Raw genomic sequence first — 27,063 nt, 5'->3', positions numbered from 1 at the left:
TGGAGCTGGACGAGATCACTTGGATAGGGTGGACTGAAATTGTGAAGGCATTGCAAAGCGAGGACAAGCATTTTAAAATCAGTTCTGCTGGAATGCAGGGTTTTTTTTTTAACCTTTTTTATTTTTATCCCCCCTACCAGTCCGCAAGCTCCCCCGCCGCCTGAACAATCCTGGGAAGAGCAACAGAGCAGTGTTACCCATCTTGGAGCTGAAAATTTTAAAGAGTTCCTGAAGAAAAAGAAGCACGCCTTGGTCATGTTCTATGCCCCTTGTAAGTCGGCGTTTGTATAATTTTAAATGTATAGTTAAACTTTGAGTCTCTGTCACCAGGCACCTTTTCCCATCTGAAAAGATGGGGCTGGAAATAACACAGTTGCGTAGACTAAGCTTGTATTCCCTTAAGTATAGAAAATTAAGGGGGTGGCTTAATTGAGGGGTTTAAGATGATTAAAGGATTTGATAGAGTAGCTAATGAAAAACTATTTCCTCTGGTGCGGAAGTCCAGAGCAAGGGGTTATAACCTTTAAAATTAGAACTACACCGTTCAAGGGTGATGTCATGAAGCACGTCTTCACACAAAATGGTAGTGGAAATCTGAAACTCTCTCCCTCAAAAAGCTGTTGAGGGTCAATTGAAAATTTAAAAACTGAGATCGATTGATTTTTGTTAGGCGAGGGTATTAAAGGTTACAGAACCAAGGCGGGTAGATGGAGTTAAGATACAGATCAGCCATGATCTAATTGAATGGTGGAACAGGCTCGAGGGGCTGAATGGCCTACTCCTGTTCCTTTGACCTTTTCTGATTTCACCCAATGTAGCCTTTTAACCAGTGGTTGTAGGTTGTATGTAAATAGTCTGCAGAATTACTGGTCCGGCTGATGATTTTCTTTCCTCCTTGTGGAAGAAGAACCAAAACTCCTTGCTAAATTTAAATCTGAGATAGATAGCTTTTTGGCAACCAAAGGTATTAAGGGATATGGGCCAAAGGCAGGTATGTGGAGCTAGATCACAGATCAGCCATGATCTTATCAAATGGCGGAGCAGGCACAAGGGGCTGAATGGCCTACTCCTGTTCCTATGTTCCTATAACTCAATACCACTCTGTCTCGGTATGGTTGAGCTGGCTAAAGTCACAACAGGGAGATCCTGGGCACAAGACTATGTGCTTTTGCATTCTGAGGCACAGCACAGTCCATTTTCAATCCTAATTATCTTCCTTGAATGTAAGCAAAACTGGAGTTTGAAGGAAAGGGAACCAAAAAGACTCGGTCCCAAAATGTTGACTGACGTATAGATTCAGTGTATTGTCCGTGCATCTCTCAAATCAGAAGAAGATGCATAGATGCCTTTAAGAGGAAGCTAGATAAGCACACGAGGGAGAAAGGAATAGAAGGATATGCGGCTGGGGTTAGATGAAGTAGGGAGGGAGGAGGCTCGTGTGGAGCATAAACATCGGCACAGACCAGTTGGGCCAAATGGCCTGTCTCCGTGCTGTAATTTCCGTACAATTCCACCTAAGTTGTACATGGAGGCAGCACAGTTGAAGGGGAGTGGGATTGAGGGATGTGGACCAAAGTCCTAGAATAATTTTGGCTGTGATCAGCTGTTATTAATTCTGTTTCAGTTTGGGGCAGTGCAATTACTAAAATTAGTAGTTCTTGACCTTAGCCATCCTTGGTTGAATGCATGCATCCTGTTTTAAACATATGTGGTGTACATTTTCTTTTTAAAAGAGGAACACAGCTGAATCAATAACGTAGACTCTCACTGATGAGAATGCGCCCCACTAATGCTATGGTAGTTTCCTGCGAATCTATTCCCACTGTAAGGCGAGATGTTCTGTATGGTGATAATGAACCTCGAATGACCCAAGGAAAGTATTTGGAGCATATTTAAGTGTACAGGAATGTTTCTTTCATTTCTTTACAGTAAAAGATTAAATGCTATAGTTGCGTTCATAGTTATTTAGTTTCCAGGAGCACAGTACTCCAATGTTATTGGATGCAGGCTTGTCCATACGATCCCCTGCTTTTGTTTGTTTGTTAACCGGTTTGGGAGAAGATGTGCTCGGCAAACTGCTGAAAAGAATTTCAAGCCCCATTTTCCCCAACCAAACAAATTTTCTTTTACTCCTCCATATGACCTGGTCGAGATGGCAGAAGTCCCAAATGGGAGACTCTGTTGAAACATGGATTTTATGCAGTTCGTTTTCCTGGCACCCTTCCCGCCCGAGTGCCGGACAGGCAGAGTTGCACCCAAATTGCATTCCACCTCTACAGGTCTGCCAGCACCCAACTTTGGTCAGGAACGTGGCTCAGTCATAGACCTTGAAGCTGGAAAATGGGGAAGCAAGCAGAAGTACATCTAGTGCCGTTGACTTTGGAGTGTTCTGTTTGTTACTAGACCTGGTCGTTTATTTCATTGCTGTTCGTGGGAGCTTGCTGTGTGTAAATTGGCTGCCGCGTTTCATGTTACGACAGTGACTACACTTCAAAAAGTACTTAATTGGCTGTGAAGCACTTTGGGATGTCCTGAGGTCGTGAAGGGCACTATATGAATGAAATTTTTTTCCTGCCTTAGCGTCACAGGAAGGAAGAAAAACAACAATGGATTTTTTTTTGGCATGCAAAGCTCCTCAGCCAGCCACAATTAAGATTAACTTGATACGTAAACATGTCTTGAGTATACCGTGAGATATTCTCAGAGGGTTTGCCAGAATGCAATAGGCCATCAGTTTGATGACTTTATTCATCTGTTGTACTGCTTGTATCACTTTTTTTTGCACTGAGGAACAGTCTCCCAGAGAACATTTGGGGTCAATTAACACCTAAAGGGGAGCTGGATTGATATCTGTCGAGAAGGGGGATTGAGGGTTGTGGAGATATTAATAACATTGCTTGTTATTGCGAGACAGATTCGAAAACAATTTAGTTTTCATTGAGATAAGGGATTAACAGATGTTGGTTGGGGGGAGACCATGGGAGAAGAGTCCATGGTACAAGAGAATCATAAGTGGACTCTATGCTCGAGAGACAGAATGTAATTCCGGATTATCTTATTGAGAAACCAAGGTTGAAAGACAAGATAAACTGGGAAGTAAAGATTGGGCGGCCCCAAGATTGGATCGTAAATGGCTGTAGATTGAAAGGAAAGGAAGACTAAGGTAAGTAAGAATTTCCACAGTCTTGAGTTCTCGGGAAGAACACACTGAAGTTCTGCGGACAAGGAAGCCTCTGTATTCATGTTTGAAGCTTAGGAGGAACAAGATAGGGATGTTCAGGGAACTAATGATAGGGATTTGATAAAGCAAGTCAACGACAATGGGTCTTCAATTTAAAATTCTTGCCGAGAGTGAGGAGAGAGGTTAGGTGAAATTACTTTATGCAGAAAGTTGTTGCAGCACAACAGGGGGTTAGGGCAGGAAAGTGGAGTTGCGGCAGAAGTTCAGCCATGATCTTATTGAATGGCGGAGCAGGCTCGAGGGGCCATATGGCCTACTCCTGCTCCTATTTCTTACGTTCTTATGTAGCAAGGAATGCTTTCCCACAGGAGTAGTTGAGGCAGAGATCATTGCACCATAGTTGTATTAATAGACACAAGAAAAGTCGTAACAGTCAGAGGCTTTAGGTGAGAGAGGCATTGCCTATCAAACAACAAGCATTTTTGAGCACCTTATCCAGGAACATAGGTATTGGAAGTGTCTCCCCAATTACAGCAGCAATATCTACTTTTGGAGGCATTTAAATTTTATAGTATTTAGAGTTGCCTCTCACTCGCTCATTACTTTTCGCTCTTTTCATATGGCTATTTCTCCACAGTTCCTTGTTGCATTTTCTCTCTGATACCTATAGGAATCCAACAGAAAGGTTTAAAACTTGGTGCAAATGTTGAGATGTTAGGAAGACAAATGGTATGTTGGCCTTCATTGCAAGAGGATTTGAGTACAGGTGTGGTGAGCCACCTTCTTGAACCGCTGCAGTCTGTGTGGTGAAGGTTCTCCCACAGTGCTGTTAGGAAGGGAGTTCCAGGATTTTGACCGAGCGACAATGAAGGAGCGGCTATATTTCCAAGCCGGGATGGTGTGTGACTTGGAGGGGAACACGCAGGTGGTGTTGTTCCCATGTGCCTGCTGCCCTTGTCCTTCTAGGTGGTAAAGGTTGCGGGTTTGGGAGGTGCTGTCGAAGAAGCCTTGGTGAGTTGCTGCAGTGCATCCTGTGGATGGTACACACTGCAGCCACAGTGTGCCGGTGATGAAGGGAGTGAATGTTTAGGATGGTGGATGGGATGCCAATCAAGCGGGCTGCTTTGTCTTGGATGGTGTCGAGCTTCTTGAGTGTTGTTGGAGCTGCACTCACCCAGGCAAGTGGAGAGTATTCCATCACACTACTGACTTGTGCCTTGTAGATGGTGGAAAGGCTTTGGGGAATCAGGAGGTGAGTCACTCGCCGCACAATACCCAGCCTCTGACTTGCTGTTGTAGCCACAGTATTTATGTGCCTGGTCCAATTAAGTTTCTGGTCAATGGTGACCCCCAGGATGTTAATGGTGGGGGATTCGACAATGGTAATGCCGTTGAATGTCAAGGGGAGGTGGTTAAACTCTGTCTTGTTGGAGATGATGTGGAGATGCCGGTGATGGACTGGGGTGGACAAATGTAAGGAATCTTACAACAGCAGGTTATAGTCCAACAGTTTTATTTGAAAATACATTTTCAAATAAAACTGTTGGACTATAACCTGCTGTTGTAAGATTCCTTACATTTGTTGGAGATGGTCATTGCCTCGCACTTGTCTGGCGCGAATGTTACTTGCCACTTATCAGCCCAAGCCTGGATGTTGTCCAGGTCTTGCTGCATGTAGGCACGTACTGCTTCATTATCGAAGGGGTTGCGAATGGAACTGAACACTGTACATTCATCAGCGAACATCCCCATTTCTGACCTTATGATGGAGGGAAGGTCATTGATAAAGCTGCTGGGCCTAGGACACTGCCCTGAGGATGTCCTGCGGCTGAGATGTTGACCTTCAACAACCACTACCATCTTCCTTAGTGCTAGGTATGACTCCAGTCACTGGAGAGTTTTCCCATTGACTTCAATTTTATTAGGGCTCCTTGGCACCACACTCGGTCAAATGCTGCCTTGATGTCAAGGGCAGTCACTCTCACCTCACCTCTGGAATTCAGCTCTTATGTCCATGTTTGGACCAAGGCTGTAATGAGGTCTGGAGCTGAATGGTCCTGGCGGAACCCAAACTAAGCATCAGTGAGCAGGTTATTGGTGAGTAAGTGCCGCTTGATAGCACTGTCGATGACACCTTCCATTACTTTGCTGATGATTGAGAGTAGACTGATGGGGTGGTAATTGGCCGGGTTGGATTTGCCCTGCTTTTTGTGGACAGGACATACCTGGGCAATTTTCCACATTGTCGGGTAGATGCCAGTGTTGTAGCTGTACTGGAACAGCTTGGCTAGACGCGCAGCTAGTTCTGGAGCACAAGTCTTCAGCACTACAGCTGGGATGTTGTCGGGCCCCATAGCCTTTGCTGTATCGATTGCACTCAGCCGTTTCTTGATATCACGTGGAGTGAATCGAATTGGCTGAAGACTGGCTTCTGTGATGGCGGGGATATCGGGAGGAGGCAGAGATGGATCGTCCACTCGGCACTTCTGACTGAAGATGGTTGCAAACGCTTCAGCCTTGTCTTTTGCACTCACGTGCTGGACTCCGCCATCATTGAGGATGGGGATGTTGATGGAGCCTCCTCCTCCCGTTAGTTGTTTAATTGTCCACCACCATTCACGACTGGATGTGGCAGGACTGCAGAGCTTTGATCTGATCCGTTGGTTGTGGAATCGCTTAGCTCTGTCTATAGCATGTTGCTTCCGCTGTTTAGCATTCATGTAGTCCTGAGTTGTAGCTTCACCAGGTTGGCACCTCATTTTTAGGTACGCCTGGTGCTGCTCCTGGCATGCTCTTCTACACTCCTCATTGAACCAGGGTTGATCCCCTGGCTTGTTGTTAATGGTAGAGTGAGGAATATGCCGAGCCATGAGGTTACAGATTGTGCTAGAATACAATTCTGTTGCTGCTGATGGCCCACATCACCTCATGGATGCCCAGTTTTGAGCTGCTAGATCTGTTCTGATGCGGTGGTCACTCCTACCAATACTGTCATGGACAGATGCATTTACGACAGGTAGATTGGTGAGGACGAGGTCAAGTAAGTTTTTCCCTCGTGTTGGTTCGCTCACCACCTGCCGCAGGCCCAGTCTAGCAGCTATGTCTTTCAGGACTCAGCCAGCTCGGTCAGTAGTGGTGCTACCGAGCCACTCTTGGTGATGGACATTGAAGTCCCCCACCCAGAGTGCATTCTGTGCCCTTGCTATACCCTCAGTGCTTCCTCCAAGTGGTGCTGAACATGGAGGAGGACTGATTCGTCAGCTGAGGGAGGGCGGTAGGTGGTAATCAGCAGGAGGTTTCATTGCCCATGTTTGACCTGATGCCATGAGATTTCATGGGGTCCAGAGTCAATGTTGAGGACTCCCAGGGCCACTCCCTCCTGACTGTATATCACTGTACTGCCACCTCTGGTGGGTCTATCCTGCCGGTGGGACAGGACATACCCAGGGATAGTGATGGAAAAGTCTGGGACGTTGGCTGAAAGGTATGATTCTGTGAATATGGCTGTGTCAGGCTGTTGCTTGACTAGTCTGTGGGACAGCTCTCCCAATTTTGGCACAAGTCCCCAGATGTTAGTGAGGAGAACTTTGCAGGGTCGACTGGGCTTGGTTTGCCTTTGTCGTGTCCGGTGCCTAGTAGTCTGATGCCAGGTGGTCCGTCCAGTTTTATTTTTGTGATTTTTTTTTTTTAGCGAGATTTTATAACCGAGTGGCTTGCTAGGCCATTTCAGAGGGCAATTAAGAATCAACCATATTGCTGTGGGTCTGGAGTCACATATAGGCCAGACCGGGTAAGGGCGGCAGGCTTCCTTCCCTGAAGGACATTAGTGAGCCAGATGGGTTTTTACGACAATCCGGTAGTTTCATGGCCATCATTACTGATACTAGTATTTTAATTCCAGATTTTATTTAATTAATTGAATTTAAATTCACCAGCTGCCGTGGCGGGATTTGAACTCGAGTCTGGATTATTAGTCCAGGCCTCTGGATTACTAGTCCAGTAACATAACCACTATGCTACCGTACCCCAGGATGCCTTACTGCAGTTATACAGGGCCTTGGTGAGAGCACACCTGGAGTATTGTGTGCAGTTTTGGTCTCCTTACCTAAGAAAGGATATACTTGCCATAGAGGAAGTGCAACGAAGGTTCACCAGACTGATTCCTGGGATTGCAGGACTGTTGTATGAGGAGAGATTGGCCTGTATTCACTTGAGTTTAGAAGAATGAGAGGGGATCTCATTGAAACGTATAAAATTCTGACAGGGCTAGACAGACTGGATGCAGGGAGGATGTTTTTCCCCTGGCTGGGGGGTCCAGAACGAGGGGTCACAGTCTCAGGATACGGGATAGGACATTTAGGACTGAGATGAGGAGAAATTTCTTCACTCAGAGGGTGGTGAACCTGTGGAATTCTCTACCACAGAAGGCTGTGGAGGCCAAGTCATTGAATATATTTAAAAAGGAGCTGGATAGGTTTCTAGACACAAAAGGCATCAAGGGGTATGGAGAGAGAGCGGGAATATGGTATTGAGATAGAGGATCAGCCATTATCATATTGAATGGCAGAGTAGGCTCAAAGTTGCCGAATGGCCTACTCCTGCTTCTATTTTCCTTTCCTTTTTTTTTCCTATGTGACTCTTCCTTAGACAGTTCTGAAGGCTGGTGTATTTTCGAAAAGCGTATGGAGTTATAAGTGACCATTCACCTTGCACAATAAAAACAGAAAATGCTGGTCAGATCTGAAAGGCAAAGTTAGCATTTTGATCGAAGGACTTAACTGAAAACTTTCCTGTTCAGATGCTGACGGGCTTACTGTACATTTTCTGTTTTCATTTGATTTTTAGCATTCACAGTTTTTCTTTTCCTCGTGTTCATTGATTCATCTCACCTCTTCAATCTCTCTTAACTCAAGTTTGTTTAAACTAAATTTTTTTTAAAACACACAAGTAAACATAGTGTCTCATCTTGAGAAATTGCAAACTCTACAAGACATGACACAATAGTCTGTTAGGATTTAGAAAGTTTTCTGTATGATTCTCCAACACACAGCGAGAGAGCAAAGGAAAGGGAGAGGGATAGATACAGAAAGATCGCAATCTCCTGCGGCACAGAGAGTCGGAGGATACGCGGTTTTAAAACGTTAGACAATGGGGTGTCATCAACCAAACATAACGGAAAAATTGTTACACGTAGCAGACTTCCTGAATTTTCACACTGCCTGTAACACTTTTGATGTATATTTTTGGTGTAATATTTTACATGTGCACAGTAGCAAAGTGCACGGCATCAAGTGAGCTAATCTGAGAAAAGTAATTTTGAATATTGGACAAAATCTGAAGTTTTTGAAGAGAAAGTTAACCAACATTGAAAGGCTGATGTCAACCTTTGTAAAATGTGGCAAAGTTGTCCTTGTGATAACCTTGCAAAAAAGAACCACGTTCTCCAAGAGCCAGCTGTTCCCTAATTTAAATTATAAATCCTCTTGCCATTCCCAATCCCAAGAAGTCCATAGCAAAACGGAGTATTAAAGCTTTGGCTGTTGTAACAAATCCTTCCATTGTTATGAATGGGTGGGGGGGGGGGGCAAAGCTCGGTTACATACCCCCGAATCTTTTTTTAAACTCCTTGTGCCATAGCTCTCCCTCCTCTTTCCCCACCTCCCGATTGAGCATTAGCCTTAAAAACACATCAGTGAAATCCTTCTTGTAGTATTATCATTTGAACTTCATGGTCCTCTTTGTTCCAAGTTTCAATTCATATGCAAATTGACTCTGTAGGCTGGTCGCACCTAGCAGTCTTTGAAGGCTGAACACTAAAAGAAAAAAAATGAGTTGAGTAGAAGTGGCAAGGTACTAATCCAAAGGTAAGCGCTCCTTCCTCTAGAAGAACGTTAATCTGCAAAATGCGATTAAGGTGGAAAAAAAATTGTTCTGTGCTGGGTTATTAGAAAGCTGCTCAGCGGCTTTACATCTTGCGGAATTAATATTTTTCTTCTCCTCTGTGGTATGCAAAACAATGACCGAGAGGGCTAGGCGCTGGGTGTTGCCGAGAGGGCTAGGCGCTGGGTGTTGCCGAGAGGGCTAGGCGCTGGGTGTTGCCGAGAGGGCTAGGCGCTGGGTGTTGCCGAGAGGGCTAGGCGCTGGGTGTTGCCGAGAGGGCTAGGCGCTGGGTGTTGCCGAGAGGGCTAGGCGCTGGGTGTTGCCGAGAGGGCTAGGCGCTGGGTGTTGCCGAGAGGGCTAGGCGCTGGGTGTTGCCGAGAGGGCTAGGCGCTGGGTGTTGCCGAGAGGGCTAGGCGCTGGGTGTTGCCGAGAGGGCTAGGCGCTGGGTGTTGCCGAGAGGGCTAGGCGCTGGGTGTTGCCGAGAGGGCTAGGCGCTGGGTGTTGCCGAGAGGGCTAGGCGCTGGGTGTTGCCGAGAGGGCTAGGCGCTGGGTGTTGCCGAGAGGGCTAGGCGCTGGGTGTTGCCGAGAGGGCTCGGCGCTGGGTGTTGCCGAGAGGGCTCGGCGCTGGGTGTTGCCGAGAGGGCTCGGCGCTGGGTGTTGCCGAGAGGGCTAGGCGCTGGGTGTTGCCATGGAGGAGGACCAAACCTCTGGTGGGGGAGGAGGGGATTTCCTTCCAGTGTTAGCCGTGACTCAGTTGGTAGCACTCTCGCCTCTGAGTCAGACGGTTGTGGGTTCAAGTCCCTCTCCAGAGACTTGAGTACAAAATCTAGGCTGACACTCGCGTGCTGTACTGAGGGAATGCTGCACTGTCGGAGGTGTCGTCTTTTGGATGAGATGTTACACCGAGGTCCTGCTGCCCCCTCAGGTGGACGTAAAAGATCTCATGGCACTTTTTTTTAAGAGGAGCAGAGGAGTTCTCCCCAGTATCCTAACCAAAACTTATCCATCAACCAACATCACTAAAACAGATTATCTGGTCATTATCATGTTGCTGTTTATGGGACCTTGCTGTGCGCAAATTGGCTGCCACGTTTCCTACATTACAACAGTGACTACACTTCAGAAGTACTTCATTGGCTGTAAAGCACTTTGAGATGTCCTGAGGTGGCGAAAGGCGCTATATAAATGCAAGTCTTTCTTTCAAGTATGAATTTGCTGGCATCTTAATGTATTTTATTTTCAGTTCTGCAAAGAATTAAAGCTCTGATTAGCCTCTATTGACACTGCTTGTATGTACGTGAAATGATCCGGTGGTGGGTGTTCTTTGCGGCTGCATCAAGCTGGAATTTGCAGCTCCGACGGCAGAGGGGGAGACAACTGCGCAGTTGCTCGAAAGTTGACATCACGGCGTCAAATCTCTGTCTGCAGACAGGCCTTTACAGGACAGCAGTGCGATTCTGTCCTGTAAAAAGGGGTTCAGCTCTGAGCCCAACACTCATAAGCTATGAGACCATTGGAGTAAGAAAGATAGTCCACAAACATCCCAAGTTCAGAGGACCAATTGTTTGGATGGAGTCCAGTTATCAGGCAGTGTCTTGCCTCTCGTGCTAATTGTTCCAATCCGTGGGACCAAATAGCTGGTTTTGCTGCACAAGGAAAATTGTAGGTTTCAGAACATTGAGAGATATCAACCCAACCTGGACCTCATTCCAAATGGACTGCTTCAAGGCTGGTAACTGTTCTATATACTGTTTGAATGGTACAGCAGCAAAGGGTCAAAGTTCAACTGGTAATTTCACATACGTGTGAGGCCTGTGTGCCAAAAGTGGGCGGAGGAATCAGCATGGCTTTAGTACCCAATGTGTTAGAGGCTGGGTTTCCGTCTTGGATACTCCCAAGTATGTTTTTCGTGATATGCTAAAAGCATGGCCGTCTTAGGAAGAAGGGTACCTGACAGCTGTACTCCCTCTCAGAATGTGGAGATCAATCAAGTTAGCACAGCCCTAAGCTCGGTGGCATTAAAGGTCATCGGTCGTAACCTGGATACTTCACTGATCTGTCTATTGTCCCCCTCTCTTTCTCAGAGGAGGATGGTCAACTGCAAGCTGATCTGCTTTAAAAAGTAGCAGCACACTTCTTTTAGAACCAAACTCTCTCTCAGAGAATGCATCTTTATGGTGCAAAGCAAATCTTTAATTATTCCAAAAATCTGCACGTGTCTCAAATTATTTCCTCCTCCACACTCTTCTGAAGTTAAATGTAGATGTTGCATATCTTTAGTGCCTGGCATATAGTATGCCACTGAGATTAAGATTTGTGTAAATTTAGATAGTTATTCAATTCATTTGGCAATAAAACATTAGATAACTATCACTGAGTAACGTGTTGGCAGGTGCGTTGCAGAATTAATATTAGAAGACAGGTTGATAAGTGGAAACTCACTTGACTTGAGCTCCTGACATCCAATGGGTTAATCTCCAAGAGCACCTCCCTTTGTAAGGGGGCCGTGTAGAGCAGTTATTGTTTGGACAAAAGCAAAAATACTGCGCATGTTGGCAATCTGAATTAAAAACAGAAAATTCTGGAAAGACTCAGCAGGCCTGCAGCATCTGAGGAGAGAGAAACAGAGTTTCAGGTTGATGACCTTTGATCAGAACTGGAAGAAGTTAGAGATTTAACAGTTTTTAAGCAAGTACGCAGCCAGGGGAAAATAGGGTTGGGGGTGAGAAAAGAACAAAAGGGAAGGTCTGTGATTAAATGACAAAAGGGATGATGGAGCAAGGCAAAAAGGGGGTGTTAATAGTACAATAAAGAAACAAAAGATGGGTCCATTATTGTTTGGTCTTGCCTTCCAAAGGAAGACACTGTTTTTGACATATCAGTTCATGAGCTGGACCTGAACATGAATTTAAAGGTAGCCCAACTCTATTGCCGTGACTACAACATATGTGGAAGATGGATGAATAAGAAAATAGGATAGTCATACTGCAGTAGGGGTTCTTATAAATGTGGATTATTATCCACTAGCAAAGTCCCACTCTCCTAAAACCACTGTTTCTAACTCCAATGTAGAGTGTTTTGGAAGTTACTTTTTAAAAGTTTTTTTTTTGACCAGCTTGTTTCCCACGCTGCGTAAAGCACGATCTCGCCTGCAGGCTGCCTCCGTTGAAAAGAACCGAGGACCGCTCTGCGACCGCGGATCCTGTGCAGCGAAGGAGTGGGGGACGATCACTTGGCTGCCGTGGGACTTCAGCAAGTTACGCGCTTTAAGGGACCCTGTCCCGCTGATTTCCCCCGTCGGATGATACGCCTGTCCTATCGCATAAACCGCATTCAAAAAAAATAAAGAGGAAGGACCAGGCCGTAGGTAGGTGATCCTACTTTTTAAAACGTCGCAGTGACTTTACTGCGACTAGATAGTGTACAGTAAATAAGACATCCTTGTTTTCCAACTCCTGTAATTCCCCCACGGCACCCGTCCCCACCAAAGAATAAACTCACGTTAATCAATTTATTGCCATTTATTGGTTGCAATCCTGACCCAACGGAATAACAGATTTCCATAGAACTTGGAGTTGAGATACCACTGGGGTAGACCAAAGGTTGCTTCACTCAGGATGCATCCTCTGCAGTATCTACCTGAGAATGCTAGATACTAAATGACAAAATGAACAAATACTCCTTTCCCCAGTATGGATATCCTTCACCTTGAGGAGCATACAAGTTTTTTTTTCTCCCCTCTCTCCCTTAGATGAATATAAAAGTCATATTTCACTGATATTTAGATGTTCACTTGCTCACTTTTAAGAAAAATGTACATCTACAGCTCTATCCAAAATAAGGTTGTACCAAAAAAATGCAATAAAATGATTCCTTATAGAATCAAAATAATTCCTTTTGCTGAGGATTTGATTCACATAGAATTTTACAGCACAGAAACAGCCCATTTGGCATAACTGGTCTCTGCCGGTGTTTATGCTTCACACAAGCCTCCTCCCCACCCTACGTCATCTGACCCTACCTACGTCATCTGACCCTACCTACATGTCATAGAATGACTCTTTGCACTCAGTGATGGCATCAAGAACGCCCCCCCCAGGTTAATTTTTGGATGGGTTAGACGGACTGTAGAGCTGCTTTTACTTTGTCTCATCAATGCTGCTGCACCCTAACCTCAACCTCGCAATAGCTCCCCCGCCACCTCTGCTCACCAGCCATCCTTCTGGCATCTCTAAGTGAAACTGTCAGTTTAGTGTTACAGTTTTGGGCCAGTCTTGTGGTGTGGGATTGAAGCTACTGGGGAACTACAACAACAACAACAATTTGCATTTATACAGTGCCCTTAACAGAGTAAAACGTCCCGAGGCGCTTCACAGGAGCCATTATCAAATAAAATTTGACACCGAGCCACATAAGGAGATATTAGGACAACAGATAGGTTTTAAGGAGCGTCTTAAAGGAGTACAGAGAGGTTTAGGGAGGGAATCCCAGAACCAGATTGAGACTGCCCAAACTCATTTTTCGCAGCCAGTAAAGAACAGTCGATGCTCTGTGTTGTCAATGATACACTACTGATCGGTCTATAACAGTTTCTGCATCCTTGGCAATTATAGTGGCTGCACTCAGATATAGGTAGTGTAATTAGACCTGGTGCTATTTCGCAGCAGTAATCCTTGTATTCTTAATTGCTAGGGAGGAGATTTAATAAGAAGGGGGAGAAATGATAAACCTACATAGAAATATGTGGAGAGATAGAAAAGCTGGGATTGTTTTCCCTAGAGCAGAGAAGATTAAGGGGAGATTTAGTAGAGGTGTTCAAAATTATGAAGGATATTGATAGAGCAGATAAGCAGAAACTGTTTCCACTGCCAGGAAGACACAGATATAAGATAATTGGCAAAAGAACCAGGGGGGGAGATGAGAATTTTTTTTTGACTCAGCGAGTTATGATGATCTGGAATGCACTGCTTGAAAGGATAGTGGAAGCAGATTCGTTAGTAACTTTCAAAAAGGAAATTGGATATATACTTGAAAAGGAAAAGATTTGCAGGGCTTTGGGAAAAGAGCAGGAGGAGGAGCACTAATTGGAGAGCACAGGCACGATAGGCTGAATGGCCTCCTGTGCAGTATCATTATAGGAAATAGATCTAAAGTGGAGTCTAGAATTTGCCTCGCTGCAGAGCTAATTCCATACAAAATAGCTGCCTTTTTCATTGTTTTGTAAAAGAGATGGACACCCTCTCAAATCATGTTTTAACAGAATGATATTTGCAGGTGCACATACTGATAGTTATACAGTTCTATACACCAGGTAGGGAGTATTCGGCAACATGGCTGGGGTACGTTCCTAGCCTGGCGACTGGGGACCTCACAAAAGATTGAGGGGTTACACTGGGTTGAGGCAGCAGCGGATGCTGTAGGGTTTCAGTGGGGCTACATGAGGCCTGTCTTTTCAGCAGTCGGCCCTGGGGTTGCCCCTCTAGTGGGCCTAGAGGGAAAACAGCCGTCTTTGACCGATAGTCTGAAATCTGCAAGGGACAATTTGACATCAAGAGACTTGGATAATCAAGGTTGAAAATTCAACTCTCGTGAGGAGAGTCACCTTCCCGCTTTAGTAAAAACGAGCCGGAAATATAAATCAATTCCAGGGAAAATCCATGTGTTTTATCTCTGTTCCCAACCCTTTATCGATTCTTTTCACTGTCTGCTGAACCTATTCCTTTGTGAGATGTTACGGCTCTCTCTTGATCTCTGCCCATGTGTATATATATATATTTTTTTTTAAATGATTTTCCTCCATTTAAGAATGGAGTTAATGCGTTTGACAAACAAAAAGTTACGGCAAATTCTCTCAGTCCTAGTCTTCCCAACAACCAGCAGCATTTTAAGCATTTTGCACTTTTGAGACATCCTGAGAGGTGTGATGATTTATATAAATGCAGGCTTGTTATTTCCAGCACTGTCCTGGAAGTGTCCCTTTTATATAGTTTACAGGATTCTGTAGCATTACAGTGGAATAGAGTTCTCTGTCACATAATCGATAATAATAAGTGTGATCAAAAAGGAAAAAAAAAAGTTGGCATGGCAACAGTAGCCAGGACAGACTTCATTCTGATGGCTGTTGAGAGTTGGATTTTTTGGGAAATTTGCACTAGATCCCTAACAGACACAGGCATAACACTTCTGTAGCTTAATGCATGCTTTGACATCACTTCGGAGCAAGTAATACTGCAGCACTGTGAAGCTGGACTACTTTCCTTTCACCGTTCCCTCCCCAATTTTCTCTCTGCTCCCAAAAGTCTCGATTCAGTTCCATGAGTGCCAACTACCCTGCGGCACGTCTCCTAAATAGCCTTTCTTTTTGTGTGGGCCCTGGTCAAGAGTGTCAGCAAACTATTTGACCAGGAGGTGAGCACCATTCTCAATCCTGTCCTTATCCAATCTCCACACACTCACTTTGCAGCAGGAGTGACTGGATCGCAATGAGGAGCAGGAACCCGGGTTATTTTTGTCCTCTGTAGCTCAAGCTACTGAAGGCAGTTTTAACACTCCTACCATTACCCCAGCTGAAATCAGCTGAATTAACACAGACTGCATATCGAACCTGCTACCTTCTGGTTTGCATGACTCAGTTCGCAAAGCCCAGTGTCCATTTGTCAATTGGGCCATCAAAGGAACCCTGGAAACTGGACTATTGCAACCACTTTGGGGGGTTGACACCAGTTTGTCTGTTCAATCAGAATCATTGACATATTGGGGCTATCATTAGATACTTATAATTACATAGAATTTTACAGCACAGAAACAGGCCATTCAGCCCAACAGTTCTAGAATCATAGAAGTTTACAACATGGAAACAGGCCCTTCGGCCCAACATGTCCATGTCGCCCAGTTTATACCACTAAGCTAGTCCCAGCTGCCTGCACTTGGCCCATATCCCTCTATACCCATGTAACTGTCCAAATGCTTTTTAAAAGACAAAATTGTACCCGCCTCTACTACTGCCTCTGGCAGCTCGTTGCAGACACTCACCACCCTTTGAGTGAAAAAATTGCCCCTCTGGACCCTTTTGTGTATCTCCCCTCTCACCTTAAATCTATGCCCCTTCGTTATAGACTCCCCTACCTTTGGGAACTGATTTTGACTATCTACCTTATCTATGCCCCTCATTATTTTATAGACTTCTATAAGATCACCCCTAAACCTCCTACTCTCCAGGGAAAAAAGTCTCAGTCTATCCAACCTCTCCCTATAAGTCAAGCCATCAAGTCCCGGTAGCATCCTAGTAAATCTTTTCTGCACTCTTTCTAGTTTAATAATATCCTTTCTGTAATAGGGTGACCAGAACTGTACATAGTATTCCAAGTGTGGCCTTACTAATGTCTTGTACAACTTCAACAAGACATCCCAACTCCTGTATTCAATGTTCTGACCAATGAAACCAAGCATGCTGAATGCCTTCTTCACCACCCTATCCACCTGTGACTCCACTTTCAAGGAGCTATGAACCTGTACTCCTAGATCTCTTTGTTCTATAACTCTCCCCAACGCCCTACCATTAACGGAGTAGGTCCTGGCCGGTGCCGGTGTTTATGCTTCACACGAGCCTCCTCCCACCTTACTTCATCTCACCCTATCAGCATGCATCTTCTATTCCTTTCTCCCTCATGTACTTATCTGGCTTCCCCTTAAATGTATCTTTGCTATTCACCTCAACCATTCCAAGTGGTAGCGAGTTCCATATTCTGTGTTTTAGATGACCCTATATGTATGGTAGATTCTGTACTCTGATTAAGGATTCACCTAAGGTAGTTATGGTACTTGATAAACTTGACTGACAAGTTTGTAGAATTATTGAATTGGATCCTGTACTTGGGTTAAACATTTTCCCAGCATTGTTAGAGTCTCTGATAAGAGAGGCATGTTCTTTGTACATAAGTAAATAGGTCTTGTATTTGGATTTAAGTAGCTGCATATCAACTGTTCACTAATTAGCACCACCTTCCATTTGGCTTCTCACATTATATTGCAGAAATGCAATTTGTAACATAGTTTTAAAATTCACGTCCAAGGTTGTTTCAAAAAAGCCTGACAATGATAGATCCTCTCCTAGAGGGGGAGTGGCAAATTCCCAAATGGGACAAGTTATCCAGAATACTTGGGTGCAGATATATTGTTAACAAAAAAACATTGACGTTTTGCTGTACAGCCTACCCCTCCCCCCCCCCCCCCCCCCACTACTTCCTCCTCCTCCACTTCCCTGTTGGAAAAGAAGCCAATCTGAGCATGGTGTGTTGAAGTGCTAATGCACTGCACCATAGAGTGGGTAGGCCATGGTTCATAACCCTCACACAGTGCGTTACTAATCTTTCTCATGTCATCTTATGGACACAGTAAGCGGATGCCGGACACAGTAAGCGGATGCCAGACACTGCCCTACTGGGAGAGGAAAACATCACAGCTGTTCTTTGCTCATAACAATAACTACTTGCATTTATATAGCGCCTTTAATATAGAAAAGCATCGTACGGCATTACATGGAGGTGTAATCAGACAAAAATGATGTTGTGCCAAAGAAGGAGGTATGAGGGGTCACTGAAAGGAATGGTCTGCTTCTCACCAAAAAAGCTATTTCAATTGAAAATTTCAAATCTGAGATTGATGAGATTTTTGTTAGGAATGGTTAGTGAGGGTTACGGAACCAAGGCGGGTAGATGGAGTTGAGATGCAGATCGGCCATAATCTAATAGAAATGGTGGAACAGGCTTGAGGGTTAAATGGCCTACTCCCGTTCCTATTGGAAGGAGAGTACACAAAAGGCAGAGTCAGAGGAATAGAACTGTGCCTTCCACAAGCTTGGGACGTCCCAAAGCGCTTCATCGCCAATTAATTTTTTTTTTAAAGTGTAGTCACTGTTGTTATGCAGGGAAATGTAGTTGGACAGGACACGGGAAGAATAGTGCCATGGGATCTTTTATGCCCACCTGAGAGGATCGACAGAGCCTTGATTTAACGTCTCAACCGAAAGGCGGTACCTCTGAGAGCGCATCACTCCCTCATTGCTGTACTAAAGCGTCAGCCTAGATTATGTGCCGAAGTCTGGGGTGGGACATGAACCCACAACCCTCTGATTTACAGGCGAGAGTGATACCACTGAGCCAAGGCTGACGCTTATCTTGCAAATTACACACCACTTAAAGAGAGCATTGTCTGAATTTAGAAGTAATAGCAGGAGTAAGAGACTTGAGTGCAGAACTTCCATTTTTTTTTTAAAAGAACACTTTTTGCAAATGGTAACAGGGGAACAGTACTGAGTAAGGGCTAGGGTCAAAATATTAGCTGACTCATGACTGGAATTGATATTTTTTTGAATGACATTATAGCTCAAAGATCGGCAACCAAGACCAGAAAGGATGCCGATCCTTGCTACCTCTGTGGGAGCTGTGTGCTGATTGATGAACTACTTATGGTAGTGGTTGTTGGAGGCCAATCATCTCAGCCCCAGGACATTGCTGCAGGAGTTCCTCAGGGCAGTGTCCTAGCCCCAACCATCTTCAGCTGCTTCATCAATGACCTTCCCTCCATCATAAGGTCAGAAATGGGGATGTTTGCTGATGACTGCACAGTGTTCAGTTCCATTCGCAACCCCTCAAATAATAAAGCAGTCCAAGCCCGCATGCAGCAAGACCTGGACAACATCCAGGCTTGGGCTCATAAGTGGCAAGTAACATTCGCGCCAGATAAGTGCCAGGCAATGACCATCTCCAACAAGAGAGAGTCTAACCATCTCCCCTTGACATTCAACGGCATTACCATCGCTGAATCCCTCACCATCAACATCCTGGGGGTCACCATTGACCAGAAACTTAACTGGACCAGCCATATAAATACTGTGGCTACGAGAGCAGGTCAGAGGCTGGGTATTCTGCGGCGAGTGACTCACCTCCTGACTCCCCAAAGCCTTTCCACCATCTACAAGGCACAAGTCAGGATTGTGATGGAATACTCTCCACTTGCTTGGATGAGTGCAGCTCCAACAACACTCAAGAAGCTGGACACCATCCAAGATAAAGCAGCCCGCTTGATTGGCACCCCATCCACCACCCTAAACATTCACTCCCTTCACCACTGGCGCACTGTGGCTGCAGTTTGTACCATCCACAGGATGCACTGCAGCAACTCGCCAAGGCTTCTTCGACAGCACCTCCCAAACCCGCGACCTCTACCACCTAGAAGGACAAGAGCAGCAGGCACATGGGAACAACACCACCTGCATGTTCCCCTCCAAGTCACACACCATCCCGACTTGGAAATATATCGCCGTTCCTTCATTGTCGCTGGGTCAAAATCCTGGAACTCCCTTCCTAAAAGCACTGTGGGAGAACCGTCACCACACGGACTGCAGCAGTTCAAGAAGGCGGCTCACCACCACCTTCTCGAGGGCAATTAGGGATGGGCAATAAATGCTGGCCTTGCCAGCGACGCCCACATCCCATGGACGAATAAAAAAAAACTTGCAGCAATGGAGCAGTTCTTTCCCAGCTAGGAAACCTGACATGGTTTCCCACACACTTGACCACCAGCCATTGGGAAAAGTTGTAACTTCTCTAAGATGGTAGAAATATTGTTTATCAGCAGCAGTGTCGGAGAACTGCGGAATGTATTGTTTATTGATGTAATTACTTACCTTCCCATTCCAATGCCCAATATCTGAAAAGAAAAAAAAACACAATTCTGATTTTGCAAAGGTGCCACGGTCAAAAGAAGGAGAAAGCAACTTGGTCCCAAATAGCTGCCAGTTGCATTCTGTAACTGGTTGCTAATTAACTGATTGAGGTAGACATGCACGGGATTGTCCGAGGAACGAGCTAGATGGGTCAAATGGCCTTTTTTTAAATCAGAGTATTGATACCACTGACAGCCAATGAGTTGGAGGCGGGGCGGGACTTACAGCAAACATGGAGTCTATTTAAACAGAGTCTACAAACTACAGCAAACAGAACTCATGACCGAAACTACAGCAAAGTCTCCCGATAAAAGCAGGATTATTTCTCCAGCAAAATGCAGTGAGTGGAGGATAGTTACATATATAAATTATGTGAATAAAATCTATCCCAGTCACTTACAGCAGTGCAGTCTCCAGGCGTGATTGATGGGGGAATTACCCAATCATCTCCATTCTGGCCAGGACTTGTGGTGTCACTGTATGAAGCCTTTTTTAATAGTTTTCTGGATATGGATGACGATTTTATTGTCAATCCTAATTGCCTCAAGAAGGTAGTGTGTCTTCTCCATGAACCACTGTAGTTCTTGTGATGTTGCTCCTAAAGTGATGTTAGGCAGAGAATTCTAGGACTTAACTTGGCAACCATAACAGAACAATGATACAGGTCCAAGTCATGATGGTGTGAAAATTGAAGGGGCTGGTATTTCTATGATCTTGCGTTCTTGTCCTTCATGACAGTAGAGGTCATAGGGCTGGTTGCAGCTGTCGAAGTAAGCCTGGTGTGTTGCTGCAATGCATTCTGTAGTTAGTACATATTGCAGCCACAGTGCAGCAATGGTGGAGGGGTTGGTATAGCATCTTGTGGCAAGGGTACCGATTAAGTAGGCTGCTCTGTCCTGGGTGGTGGTGAGCTTTTTGAGTATTGCTGCTGCTGCTGCAAGAATCCAGGCGAGTTTTGAGTATTCCATCGCATTCCTGACTTGAGCCTTGTGGATCGTGGTAAGACTTTTAGGGGTCAGGAGGTGAGTCTTTTATCACAGAGGACAGGGTACCCAGCCTTTGCCCTGCTCTTCTAGCCATGTTGTTGATATGGCTGTTCCAGTCAAATTTCTGACCAGTGGTGACCTCCACCCATCCTCAGGATGTTGATGGCGTTGCTATTGAAGGTTAGGGGCAATGATTGGATCTTTTCTTGGAGCTGGTCGTTGCCCAGCACTTAGGTGGCAGGTGACACTCATGCCACATGTCAGTCCAAGCCTTGATGTTGTCCACGTCCTGCTGTAGGCTGGCATGAGCTGCTTCATTATTGGAGGAGTTGTGAATGGAGCTGAACACTGTGGGAACATCAGTGAACAGTCCCACTCCTGACCTTATGATGAGGGAAAGATCATTTCTCATTCTTAAGTGCTCGACAGCATCCTGGGTAATCTGTCCTCCATAGTGCTCAGTCTGGGAGGGATGAGAAACTTGGTGTTTGTGAAACTGAGAGCACAAACCTTCATGTTGCTGGATGATAAATACCCGCTTCCTTCCCAATCCCAAATCATTTTGAAAAGGGGATTGTGGTCACCAGGAGAAGACGGTGCTTCAGTGCGTATGTCATTTAGACTTGAAGATGGCAAGAATGATTCAGTATGAAACGCATCCTCTATCCTAGGCCCCTCTGCTGGGATCTTGGAAGTGTTTTTCTCTGGAGCGTCATTGTTTGCACTGCTGACCATTTTCTGCCAGTGGGAACAGGCCTAAACCTATTTTCCCTGAGCTGAATTTGAATTTTGAAGCGACTTGAAAGGTGAATTGCAGACGCCACCATCTCAAATGCATCAAGCCCCAGGATATAACTAGTTTGTAACCGTAGTTTTAAGTTCCCTTTCATGCAAAAGCCAAGTTCTATATTTAAAAAAATCATTTTATGGTAACTGGCTGTAGCTGTTTAGATTCTGTGCAATTTCTTGTTATTAGAACTTGCACATTTTTCACAAACCTGCTTTTATTGAATTACTACACAGTTGGCTCATTGTGTTGGTCCGGAGCAGAAGTATGTGGCTCGCTTGTATAGCTATATGTGGAACTCTACATGGCCTGCTGCAGGTTATGAGGTTGAGATGGGACACTCAAAAATCATTGGAATTACGAGATGGGAATAATAGAAGCTGGGTGCATCAATTAATTTCTGCTGCAGCAACGAATGCAAGACGCTCTCAACAGAGACGCCTTTTGAAAAGGGGGCTTGTTGTCGAAAACAATGCCTAGCTGTTTGACCTCCCAGGCGGCACAATCTGTGGCCAGCAAGTATGATTACGAACAGTATAATGTGAGCACTCATCTGATCTGAAAGTTTGGGCATCCATCCAGCACTCTGTCAGGTCAATTTCGGTTTGCTCAAATGCTTACATGGGTGACTCGAGGCACCAGACCAGAATCGTTGCTCTGCAGGTGCCTAGTTTAGCTCCCCAGTAAGCCTTTCTCTCGAGCACGCACAATGTCACAGAAATCCATTTCATCACGGGGACAAAAGGATGGTTTGCTTTGACAGCAAAATCCGGTGATTTAAGCAGTACTGGAAAACGTGTATTGCAGTGGTGCAGGCAGTCGTAAACATCGAATAGGCTGAAAAGTTGTCTGTGTGTGCCTTTTTAGTGACCTAACTTGGCTTGGTAACTAGTTTAGAATGAGGCCCGCTATTGGGGAAATGTAAGGAGTCGTACAACACCAGGTTATAGTCCAACAGCTTTATTTGAAATCACAAGCTTTCGAAGCTTTGCTTGTGATTTCAAATAAAGCTGTTGGACTATAACCTGGTGTTGTACGACTCCGTACATTTGTCCACCCCAGTCCATCACCGGCATCTCCACGTCGTCGCTATTGGGGAGCAAGAGAAAAAAAAACGTGGAAGGAGCAGCACGAGGGATTTGAAATACAGATATGAGAGAGATATTGTTGTACCGCCCAGCTGAGGAGATGGACAAAGAATCTGGTGTGGAATGTGCATGCTGTATTTCCAAAGACAAAACACCAAAATTGACATACTGATTTAGATGATGTGAACTTTTCTCAAACATGCCTTGTATTAGTTTAGCCCATCACTGTCATTCTGATTTAACTTGCATTAATGTTCACTCGTCTGTGGGAAAGCCACGTGCTCCCTCTACAAAGCATTTCAAGATTAGCTCACGTAGCCAGGCCTACTGTAGCACGGACTAGCGGCCCACCTGATGGAGCTCAGCCGAGTGCTGAGTAATAATTTCATACCTGTGATCTTCCTTCTTCTCGATTAGAGGCCAGGTGGTACCCCATTGGGAGGGGGTGGGGGGTAGAGGATGAGAGCCATTTCTGACCTGCTCTCTTGCGTCCCCTACTGGCCAGTTAAAGAACATCATAAATGGAGTGGAGATGCCGGTGATGGACTGGGGTTGACAAATGTAAACAATCTTACAACACCAAGTTATAGTCCAACAATTTTATTTAAAAATCACAAGCTTTCGGAGGCTTCCTCTTTCGTCAGGTGAATGTCAGCAAATCCTTGAACCTTTCACATTTATATTCAGAGAACAATACCTGGTGATTACAGATAATCATTCCAACTGCCCGTTGTCAAGGCAATCAAAGTGTTCAGACAGAGAGGTGTTACCTACAGGACCACCGAATATACAAACGACCAGAGCTCAAAACAGAGAGAGAGAGAGAGAGAGGGAGAAACATCATTGCTACCATCGACACCACAAACTGCCGGCTCACAGTGGAAAGGATATCCAAGAAGATCGCGCATATAGACACAGACATCAAGTTTTTACAGAGCTGCAAGAAAGCAGACAAGATCCCGAAAGGACTACAGATCACGAACCCACTCAAGTCCACATACAACTCAGATTACGCTGAGAGACTCTGCCGTCGTACCTCTCGCACACTCCGCAACCATCTCGTACACCAACTCTACAGCAGACGCCGCAACCTCGAAACCAAGATAGAGCCCATACTCTCAACCTGTACTCGGGATACAGCAGACCAGCTACGAGGCACCGCCAAACAGACGAGGCAACGGAACTACGCTACCTACATGAAAACCAAGAGCAGGAAGCTTGAGAAACTCGGCACCACCACCTGCATCAACCAAGCTTCCCCTGGTACCATGGTTGCAACCACAGGGAAGTCTATCGTCAATTTGTCTGACCACACCCTTCAACCAGACGAAATCGAAGTTCTCAGCCGAGGGCTCAATTTCTGCCCCACTACCAAAATGGACCCCATTGGTCTCGCGGCGGACACAGAGGAATTCCTCAGGAGAATGAGGCTCCGGGAATTCTTCCACAAATCCCAAGATTTCAGCAGCGAACCCAATGAAACAATCAACGATCCGGAACAGCAGACAGAGGGATCCGCGGTACAGCAACCGAAGAAGAAAGAGTCAAACTGGACTCCTCCGGAGGGTCGCTGCCCTAAGCTTGACATGTATGCTCAAGCTGTCAGGAAATGCGTCAATGCCAGATTCATCAGCCGCACTCAAGACAGTCCAGAATGTCACCCGAGCACAACGCAACGCCATCAACGCTCTCAAGACCAGCCGCAACATCGTCATCAAACCAGCGGACAAAGGAGGAGCCATCGTCATACAGAACAGAACGGGCTATTGCAAAGAAGCATACTGACAACTGGACAACCAGGAACACTACAGACGGTCACCCACAGACCCGACCAAAGAGCACACCCACCAGCTCAACAAACTGATCAAGACCTTCGATCCAGACCTTCAAAACATCCTACGCGCTCTCATCCCACGTACTCCCCGCGTGGGAGACTTCTACTGCCTCCCAAAGATACACAAAGCCAACACACCCGGACGTCCTATCGTATCAGGCAATGGAACCCTGTGTGAGAACCTCTCTGGATACGTCGAGGGCATCCTGAAACCCATCATACAGGGAACCCCCAGCTTCTGTCGCGACACTACAGACTTCCTACAAAAACTCAGTACCCACGGACCAGTTGAACCAGGAACACTTCTCACCACGATGGACGTCTCGGCACTCTACACCAGTATCCACCATGATGACGGCATCGCTGCAACAGCCTCAGTACTCAACACCAACAACAGTCAATCTCCAGACGCCATCCTACAACTCATCCGCTTCATCCTGGATCACAATGTCTTCACCTTCGATAACCAGTTCTTTACCCAAACACACGGAACAGCCATGGGGACCAAATTCGCACCCCAATACGCCAACATTTTCATGCACAAGTTCGAGCAGGACCTCTTCACTGCACAGGACCTCCAACCAACGCTATACACCAGATACATCGACGACATTTTCTTCCTATGGACCCACGGCGAAGAATCACTAAAGAGACTACACGATAACATCAACAAGTTCCATCCCACCATCAAGCTCACCATGGACTACTCCTCAGAATCGGTTTCTTTCTTGGACACACAAATCTCCATCAATGACGGGCACCTCAGCACCTCACTCTACCGCAAGCCCACGGACAACCTCACGATGCTCCACTTTTCCAGCTTCCACCCTAACCACGTCAAAGAGGCCATCCCCTATGGACAGGCCCTGCGAATACACAGGATCTGCTCAGACAAGGAGGAACGCGATGGACACCTACAGACACTGAAAGACGCCCTCGTAAGAACGGGATATGACACTCGACTCGTCGATCGACAGTTCCGACGGGCCACAGCGAAAAATCGCATAGACCTCCTCAGAAGACTAACACGGGACGCAACCAACAGAGTACCCTTCGTCGTCCAGTACTTCCCCGGAGCGGAGAAACTACGCCATGTTCTCCGCAGCCTTCAACATGTCATCGATGACGACGAACACCTCGCTATGGCCATCCCCACGCCTCCACTACTCGCCTTTAAACAGCCACCCAACCTCAAACAGACCATCGTTCGCGGCAAATTACCCAGCTTTCAGGAGAACAGCGCCCACGACACCACACAACCCTGCCATGGCAACCTCTGCAAGACATGCCAGATCATCAACACAGATACCACCATCACACGAGAGGACACCACCCACCAGGTACATGGTTCATACTCCTGTGACTCGGCCAACGTTGTCTACCTCATACGTTGCAGGAAAGGATGCCCTGGAGCATGGTACATTGGCGAGACCATGCAGACGCTGCGACAACAGATGAACGGACACCGCGCAACAATCGCCAGACAGGAGGGTTCCCTCCCAGTCGGGGAACACTTCAGCAGTCAAGAACATTCAGCCACCGATCTTCGGGTAAGCATACTCCAAGGCGGCCTTCGAGACACACGACAACGCAAAATCGTCGAGCAGAAATTGATAGCCAAGTTCCGCACCCATGAGGACGGCCTCAACCGGGATCTTGGGTTCATGTCGCGCTACACGTAACCCCACCAGCGAATAAAAGTTATCTGTTTTTAATTCAACGGGTCATTTTCAGTCTTTCTCTTCCTTTCAGATGTTTCTCCCTCTCTCTCTCTGTTTTGTGTTCTGGCCGTTTGTATATTCGGTGGTCCTGTAGGTAACACTTCTCTGTCTCAACACTTTAATTGCCTTGACAACGGGCAGTTGGAATGATTATCTGTAATCACCAGGTATTGTTCTCTGAATATAAATGCGAAAGGTTCAAGGATTTGCTGACATTTACCTGACGAAGGAGGAAGCCTCTGAAAGCTTGTGATTTTCAAATAAAATTGTTGGACTATAACTTGGTGTTGTAAGATTGTTTACAATCATAATGGAGGTTGGTAACTGACAGGGAGACCAGAAACGGGATCTCATAATTGAAGGAACAAAAGAATACGGACTCCCACACACCGAAAAGAAGTGGTCTTTTATGCATGGTCCCGTCCCATGCCGTCTCAAGCAGCCAGGGAATGTGGGCAGATTTCCGTGCAATCTCCCAGGGGTGGCTTCTTTGGGTGGTTGCATTTGCAGCAAGTTCTAGTCCACAATGTACGGTTGTTGTTTGAAATGTCTGGTGGGCGATAATGTATTGTGCAACAAATCCCTCATGATCTGATTTTGAACGACAGTTCGTAGACTGTCAGAGATGCCGTGTTCTCTCAAAAATGTAGTGACAGCTCAACTGATAGCTCAGGGAGTTCTATCCGGTGAATAGCTGAGTTTTACACACCAGGAAGGTCCCCAGTTTTGATCCGCTGATCTGTACCGAGGAGCGCTGATCTCGGCCAGGGTGCTATGATTAGTCTCCGTGCCCTGCTCCTTATTGCTATCCAGCGACCCCAGCTAGCAATGCTGATGTTGTGAATGTTGAGTGAGGTCGG

The 27,063-nt window shown here is 45.9% G+C and overlaps 1 protein-coding gene across 2 annotated transcripts in view; it reads left to right on the top strand.

Annotated features, from left to right (window-relative positions):
• The window catches only part of pdia5 (protein disulfide isomerase family A, member 5), a 108,820-nt gene that overhangs the window by 56,559 nt on the left and 25,198 nt on the right, over window positions 1-27,063 (top strand). For both annotated transcript variants that reach the window (XM_067987073.1, XM_067987072.1), the window contains exon 14: window positions 141-271. In XM_067987073.1, the coding sequence (XP_067843174.1) occupies window positions 141-271 (131 nt within the window). The remainder of the gene's footprint in view (window positions 1-140; window positions 272-27,063) is intronic.

This window comes from Heptranchias perlo, chromosome 7, assembly GCF_035084215.1.
Source record: "Heptranchias perlo isolate sHepPer1 chromosome 7, sHepPer1.hap1, whole genome shotgun sequence".
NCBI classification, from domain to species: domain Eukaryota; kingdom Metazoa; phylum Chordata; class Chondrichthyes; order Hexanchiformes; family Hexanchidae; genus Heptranchias; species Heptranchias perlo.
The sequence above is the reverse complement of the archived record's forward strand: the minus strand, read 5'-3'. Positions and strand labels throughout refer to the sequence as shown.